We start from the raw sequence: 8,355 nt of genomic DNA on the forward strand, positions 1-8,355 counted from the left end.
CAGGCAGATTGACAAAGTACACTGCTGAGGGGAGCAGTGGGTGGGTTAGGAGCTGTCTGCCACGCCACGTGGGACACCTCTGGGGCTGGAGATCGATCTCCGCACATAAGAGGCTGAGGCCAACTTGCAGTGTTTGTCCTAACCCGCTGCACCACCAGGGAGGCACTGAGGGCAAATTCTTGAGAAACATTTGCATGTATGCATTTTTATTAAAGCAGTAAGTGATTTTAAAAAATGTATTTAAGGAGAATATTAGAGTCTTTATGTTAGGATAATTTGGGGTAACAGATTCAGCTGGAAAGATCTGTAATATTTAGGTGTAGAAAGAAGTTCTGAACTAGGAGTTGTGTGTATGTGTAGCTTTTCAGAAGTTTTTTATGTTGTGTAAAATACTGTATGGTATTCAGAACTGAGTCTTTTTCTATTTTAGTGTGATATTTAGCCCAGTAAACTGCATTGCTATTTTAAAAGTATTTACCAAGTAGATAGTAGCAATTTCCAAAACTCTTCATTTAGCATCAATTATCATTCCCATTTAGTGTTATGAGATAAAATATATTAGAAAGGCTGTAATTTATGTATTCTTTAAATTTTTGGCATCTTTATTTTAAGGTAAATATAAGAGTACTCATAGCAATTTTGAGTTCTGAAAGAACCTCGACTCTTTGCACTTATATTCATAGTGCTAGCATGTGACTGGCACTTTTTATTGATTGTAATTTTATGTAACTATTAGAGTGCTATAAGTACTGTCCTAGCTTTCTACTTTAAGTCATGGTTTCTGAATTCCTGGAGTTTTTCCCTTAAGCAAATATACATAAATTATTTACTTGAAATGTCTAATCATAGTTATGAGTATCAACTTTCTATTTCCTGTATAGTGAAAGACCCAAGTATTGGTTGTCTGTTCCTTTCATTGTGTTTAAATTTTTCTTCTTAAGTTTCAGAGTTTGTATTTCTGTATGTTTCTGTCCCTTTCTGGTGATGCTTAGTCATTGCTTTTGCTTGTATTTTAAATATTTGAAATAATTATTACTTCTAGATGTCATTTGTCAGAGTGAATCGTTATGGTCCCCGGGCAGGAGGAAGGAAAACATTGAAAGTAAAGAAGAAGAAAACATCAGTGAAACAAGAATGGGATGTAAGTCCAGGTGGGATAATAAGCAGTATGACATTCCTCTGGAGGAACAGACGTGATGACTGGTTGTTGGTCACTCAGGATAGTGCTCTGATGGGGCGTAGGATGGACTGACTTTCTTGGCATGTTATATCCTAGATCTTGGTGGGAAGAACAGAATCCTCTGGAAGTTTTTTAAATCACATATGTCAAGACTGTAACTTTACCTCCTTTGAAGAATTGGAATTTTAAGGGATGGAGGCTGTGCTTTTTAAAAAGTCCCCTCACCTTCACTTTGAAAACTCATTGCTTTAAGGCAATAAGTTAATCTGTGCTACTGAAGTCTGACTTTTTGGGGTACTTTTTAAGATTTGCCCATAGCAACACTGATGCCATAATCATGTGTGAGTGGTATTTTGGGTTGCTTTCTTACCCTTGGAGTTGTTTGTTGCACACCTCCAGAGGCTGGCCTATTTCAATACAAAGGTCCTGTTAAGATATAAGACAAGTCTCCAACATCAGGGACATCTGGCTCCTGCCCTGACTATTTGTTTTAAAAAGATTTTTACCTTTTGCAGCCTCATGCTGCTAACCATGCAAACCATGAAACTTAGGTGTGTTTACTTTCTGTTGTGGAGAATAATCAGTCAGGTGCTGTGAAATATTGACGAGTGAGATTTTGTGGTAATAAAACTGATTTTTAAAATGGTGATATCAGAAATATTGCCATTCAGCCTTCAAAGTAGTTACTTTGGGAAGCACATATTCTGATACACGGCTGTTGCTGAAAGCGTAATTGAAATCTGCCATTTGAAATTCATTCCAAACCTTTTCCACGCTTACTTTTTATTATCTCTATCCAGTGCTGGAAAGATCTTTGGCTTTGAAAATAGACAAAACTTGAAAGTAGTTATAAGTCAGTTGGAATGAATGATGAATGAGGGAGAAGAGATCAAACTGAATAGTACTGTTTTGATAAAAGTGGTGAGACATTTTCAAAATATCTTGTAAATTAGATTTGAAGACACTTTTAAAAGAAAATAGTTTTAAGCAATAGATGTATTAGTGAAATTGTATTTTCTCTGAGAACTAATGCTAAGCTTACCACTTACTTATAAGTCTGGATTTTATTATAATTACTGAGAACATTTTTCATAATCTTATAGTTATTTCTTAAATAACTTTCTTAAAGTTATACTTTTCTAAATCAATATGAAAGGAATAGTAGTTTTTGTAGAGAAAAGCCTTGAGCTAAATATTATCAACTATGACCAAAAACTTTAGTCTTTGAATACTTTAGAAGCTATGTCCCTGGAGTAAGTTCTTCATATTTCTTTTAGAAGTAAAAACTTGTTTTATGCTTTTTCCTGCTTTACCAAATCCATATAACAAAATGGCTGAAGTCACTTTGGGAAGGTTCAAATTACAGACCTGTCACCTGTGCAGTCGCACGGACTAGGATGTTACTGGTGCCTTTTGGAGCAGTGCAGCATCGTGCTCCTGCCAGGTTAACTTAGTTCCTTTTTGCATTTTGTGAAATTATATCTTGCCCTCAAACTTCATCTCACTTTGTGATAGGTACTGTGCGTAAGGGGTTTGCATGGACATAACTAAAGCTCACTGTTGTTTGCAGTGTTCACCCATTATCTGTTAGGAATCCTTAGAGTTGCTCTTTTCATGGAACATAGTTTGAAACCTACAACATTAAACATCCTAACTTTAAATTATATACTACCCTGTTTTAGCCATTTTTTTTTTTAAGATTTATTTATTTGTACATATAGAACTGGGGTACAGGCCAGAGGCTCAGGGGTGGTAAGAGGCAGAGACAGAATGGGGAGCAGAACAGGCAGATCGACCAAGTATACTGCTGAGGGGAGCAGTGGGCGGGTCAGGAGAGGTCTGCCACGCCATGTGGTCACCCCCGGGCAGGCGGGAATCAAACTCATGCGGAAGTGGCTTTAGCTTCTCAGTGCAGTGCTTTAACCTGCTGCGCCACCAGGGAGGGCCTGTTTTAGCCATTTTAATATAGTGTGTGCTTGCTGGTGAGTTTAATGCTTCTTTTCTGTAATACCCCCCAAATGCAGTCTAAATCATTCTAAAGTACCTAACAGTAAGCCATGTTAATATTTACATTGAGAGCTCTGATTCCTGGAAAGGATTTTTTTACTCCTAGGATTTTGAATGTTTTTATACCAACATTTTGTAAGAAACTTAAAAAAAGTTATCTATTCTTTTAATTGAGGTAACTTTGGGATCCACTTCGTCAGGTTTAATCTTTGCACACAGGTCATTGTACGTCCTTTCTTCTTTGTTCTTATGTCCCTGCTACTCTCTCTTTCTGGATTCTTCAGTTCACCCAGAACTTGAATGAACCCTTCAACCGCAAAGAGTTATTTTTTAGGTTTGACATTATCTAATCCTTAGTTTTTTATATGAGACTTTTTTTTTAAAAGAAGTTTCATCTTTTTTTGCAGAATACTGTGAATGACTTAACAGTACATCGGGCAACTCCTGAAGAGCTGGTACGTTTACTATAAAAAGTTATTTAATCTTTTATTTGATATTTGATTTCTAGGACATTATGACTTTGTGTAGGTATATCAATTACCATTTATTAGGATTTCATTAGATAGTTTGGTTTACAGTTCAAATCTCTTTAGTTGATTATTCTCCTGTACACATCTGTCATCATTTCCTATTTTAGATATATCTCCAGTAGTATTTGCTACTTCTTCCTATTGAACATACTGTTCCATTCAGTGTAGTCACTTATTCCTTGAGCATTCCATGTATTTTTCCACGCTTGAGCTCTATCTACACCATATTATTTTTCTTACATAGAATAGTTTCTCTACCTTCTCCATCTGCTCAAATCTTACTTTTCTTTCTCCATCTGCTCAAATCTTACTTTTCTCAAATCTTACTTTTCTTTCTTTCTCTACCTTCTCCATCTGCTCATATCTTACTTTTCTCAAATCTTACTTTTCTTTCTTTCTCTACCTTCTCCATCTGCTCAAATCTTACTTTTCTTCTTACTTTTCTTTCTTTTACTTTTCTCAAATTTTGTATTTTTGTTTTAAAAAACAGCATTATTGAAATATAATTCACATATCATAAAATCTGTCCTTTTAAAGTATACAATTCATTGGTTTTAGTATACTCATAGTTATACAATCATTATCCCTTTCTAATTTAGGACATTTTCATTATTCCCTGAAGGAAATTCTGTATTCAGAATTAGCCATCCATATACCTTCTTCTTCTTTCCAGTCTCTGGCATAATTAATGTATGTTATAGATTTATGTATTTGCTTATCTTGGAGAAATCATATAAATGAAATCTCAGGTGTCCCTTTATGTTTATCTTTTTTTCTTAAAGCATAATACTTTCAACATTCACCTTTGTTATAGCATGTATCATTTCACTATCCTGTTGTATAGATATACCATGTTTTATTTATCACTTTTGGATTTTCAATTTGACTCTTACAAATAATGCTGCTATGAACTTCCATGTACAGGTTTTTATGTGACATAGTCTTCAGATTTCTTTGGTGTATACCTGGGAGTAGAATTCTTTGAACATATGGCATCATTATATGTATCTTTCTGAGGAACTGCTAAACTCTTTGCTGTAGTGACTGTACTAGTTACATTCTCACCAGCATAGATGAGAATTTCACCCCACTCCTTGTTAGTCAGCACTTATTATTATCATCTTTTCAACTTTAGTGCTCCTAGTTTATATAAAGTGGAATCTCATGTCGTTTTGATTTACTTTTCCCTAATAACTAATGATGTTGAGCATCTCTTTGTATTCTTATTTATCATCTATATTATCTTCTGAGAAATGTCTATTCAAATTGCTTGGTCATTTTAAAATTGGATCATTTGTGTTTTTATTGTTGAGTTCTAAGGGCTCCTTATATGTTCTGGATACAAGTTCCTTATGAGATGTATGATAGGCACATAATCTCTCCCATTCTTTTGGTCATCTTTTATTGATGGTATACTTTGAGGCCCCAAGTTTTTAATTTTGATGAAGTTCAGTATATCCTTTTTTTCTTTTCTCATTTGTACTTATTTTAACCCAAGGTTCACAAACATTTACTCCTGTGTTTTCTTCTATGACTCTTATATTTAGGTCTCCTATCCATTTTTTATTTAATTTTTGTATATGGTGTGAGATAAAGGCAGAGCTTCATTTTTTTGCATTTAGGTATCAGTTGTCCATGCACCATTTGTGAAAAGACTGTTCTTTCCCCATTGAATTATCTTTGCTTCAAATTGTTCAAAAATATACGGGCTTAATGTGGACTCTTGGTTCTATTGCATTAAGCTATAAAGTCTATCCTCTGCCTGATTATTACAGCTTTTTAGTAAGTTTGAAGTCTTACTTTTAGATGATACCAATCAGTTGTTATCATCTGTGAACTGTTATTACACTTAATATCTCCTATACAAAGTTAATACCATCTTAGTGGATGCCGTTTGTTCTTTGTATGAATATGCCCAATTTCCCTCAGCAGATTGTCAATGTTTTTGTAGAGTTTATACATTTTTTTTTTTAAAGATTTATTTATTTGTACATACAGAACCGGGGTACAGGCTAGAGGCTCAGGGGCGGTGAGAGGCTGCACCAGAGACAGAGTGGGGAGCAGAACAGGCAGATCGACGAAGCACACTGCTGAGGGGAGCAGCGGGCGGGTCAGGAGAGGTCAGGAGTGGTCACCTCCGGGGCAGGCGGGAATCGAACTCATGCGGAAGTGGCTTTAGCTTCTCAGTGCTGTGCTTTAACCCGCTGCGCCACCAGGGAGGGCCCAGTTTATACATTTTTTGGAACTAGGAATCTTAGTTCTAGTAGTTTCTTGTGGAGGATAAAAATGGTGCCCTATTAACTTAACTTTTTTTATTATGAAATATTTCAAACTTACATGGCAGTGGGACAAAAATATAAGGAATAGCCCTGAATACTATTCATTCAGATACAATATAAAAATTTTGCCATAGTTACTTCATTTATCTTTTTTCTTCCTTCACTGAAACATTTTAAAGCAAATCCCAGGGAACATGTCATTTGTGCTACATATTTAGTGTGCATTTGAAAAATTACAGACATTTTCTTACTTAACCTCAACACCATTATCACACCTGGCAAAAGTATCAATATTTTTTGTATCACCTAGTTTGCATTCATATTCAAATTTCCCTGATTGTCTCAAAAATAGCTTTATTGTTGTTGTTGTGAATCAGAGTTCTTGCACAGTATTTGGTTGCTAATCTCTCAGTGGCTGCTCATTTACATGGTGAAACTCAGCGGTGTATTTTATCAGATGCTATATAGGTTTTGTTCATATTCATATTCTGAAGACTAGCGTGCTTGCAAAACCAGCATCTGCTTTTGTTCCCATGCCACCTCAGCGAACTCCCTTCTGACCCCGGGCTATGGCTCATATCTCTGCTTCTGCTTCAGGTGCTCCACCAACCTGGAGTCTGCAGCTCTAGCAATCCACTTGCACATGCAGCCATGGCAGGGCTATCAAAACATGACATTGTTAGTTTTTGGCCGTGATGTGAGCATCAGGGAATGAGTGTATCTTGGCCAAAAATAACTCAGTGAGTTTTGTACCATTTACATTGTCCTCAGTTTGTGTGCCCATGTAACGTGTGCATTTAAAAGTTTAAAAAACAATATTTAACTTTGCTGTGTGGGATGTACGTGTTAATATTTATATTCTGTATTCTAGTTACTTAAAAAATGGTTTCGATTCATATGTTGGACTGAAAAAAATAATAAAATATGAAGTGAATTAGGTGATCCCACCATGTGAAAAGGTACATTTTTTGTTTCTCTTTTTTGTTTTTCTTCCATATAGATGCGACGTCATGAAATGCATAAATCAAAGAATAGAGCATTGGTGCACTGGGAACTTCAAGAAAAAGCTTTGAAGAGAAAGTGTAGGAAGCAGAAACCAGAAATTTCCAATCTTGAGAAAAGAAGATTATCTATCATGAAGGAGGTAATGCTAACCTGCATTCTCTTTAGAGTTAGAGTGAAAAGATAAATAGGTTTCTTTTTTCCAACAGATTTGATTCACACTGAAGAGATTAGTAGTTACTGTCTCTGTCCATAATGATCAAGAAAGCAGCAGATTTACCATGAAAGAGTTTAGTTTGGGGGTTTGAATTCCTGCTCCATATCTTATAAGCTGTATGACTTAAAATATTAACATCTCAATCTTATTTTATAATGAGAATATCATTACTTTCTTGATTGTATTGTTATGCTATTTAAGTACCCTAAAGTGATTATTATCACAGTCCTTGGCACATAATTAGTGACACATAAATAAGCTGCTATGATTATTGTTCTTAGTTCAGCAGCTATGCTGCGAGATAGCTTTGCAAAATGCTGTGCGTCTCTCTAGCAAGTTAGTAAGCCATTTGTCTTTGGCTTAATCTTTTGCCAGATATAGGGTATTTGGATAAGTAATCAGGTATATGAATAAATATGGTGGAACTATAGAGGCAGCGACAAAAGAAAATCATTGGGTTGAAATCATTGTAAAAGAAAAATTGTCTTTAATGTTACTTTTTGTTTAATTGAAGCTTGTGGCATGTGGCTGTCTGGGCCACCTTTCACTCTGTATTTAAGTCAAGCTGTATTTTGAGGAATTTATTAGACTTCCAGTGAACTAGGAAAGTTTTGATATTATATATTACCAGGAAGAATTTTCTCTTTCAAATGTGTACTTGAGCTTGTAAAAAGAACTGTGGCTAGAGAGAGAAAAGTACTTATAAATGAATAAGGTATGTGGTAATTCTCAGTGAAAGGCCAAAGAACACAGATCTTACCAGGTAAAGGTCAGCTCCTTTAAGGTGACTCTGGACCTCTATTCTCTACTGTGACTCCTGCTCATATCCTGAATTTCTTTGAGAAGACATTTCTCTGCCGTCTCTCCATGGGTTACTTCCTCAGTAAAAGTGGTTTTCTTTTCTTTTTTTTAATAAATATAATAGTTTATTTTTACATCATTTTGTACATTTTTTATCTCAATTTTAATCCCTGTGGGTTTCCCATCACTGAGTCACCCATGTGCCATCACCATAGTCCTGTACTTTTCTTTTTCTTTCTGGCTTATCTCACTAAATATGATCTTTTCCAACTCCATCCAAGTTGCTGCAAAAGACATGTTTTCTTTTTTTTTTTTTTTTGCTGAGTAATATTCCATTGT

At 35.3% G+C, this 8,355-nt stretch overlaps 1 protein-coding gene across 4 annotated transcripts in view; it reads left to right on the forward strand.

Moving 5' to 3' along the window:
* The window catches only part of SPICE1 (spindle and centriole associated protein 1), a 111,790-nt gene that overhangs the window by 73,674 nt on the left and 29,761 nt on the right, over positions 1–8,355 (forward strand). For 3 of the 4 annotated variants that reach the window (XM_012734386.1, XM_004675214.2, XM_012734393.1), the window contains 3 exons: positions 1,043–1,141; positions 3,595–3,642; positions 6,997–7,140. In XM_012734386.1, the coding sequence (XP_012589840.1) occupies positions 1,043–1,141; positions 3,595–3,642; positions 6,997–7,140 (291 nt within the window). Of the gene's footprint in view, positions 1–1,042; positions 1,142–3,594; positions 3,643–6,996; positions 7,141–8,355 lie in introns of those variants that run through there. The other variant, XM_012734396.1, reaches the window with a different exon arrangement.

This window comes from Condylura cristata, unplaced genomic scaffold (assembly GCF_000260355.1).
Source record: "Condylura cristata isolate star-nosed mole 26May11 unplaced genomic scaffold, ConCri1.0 scaffold00003, whole genome shotgun sequence".
NCBI classification, from domain to species: domain Eukaryota; kingdom Metazoa; phylum Chordata; class Mammalia; order Eulipotyphla; family Talpidae; genus Condylura; species Condylura cristata.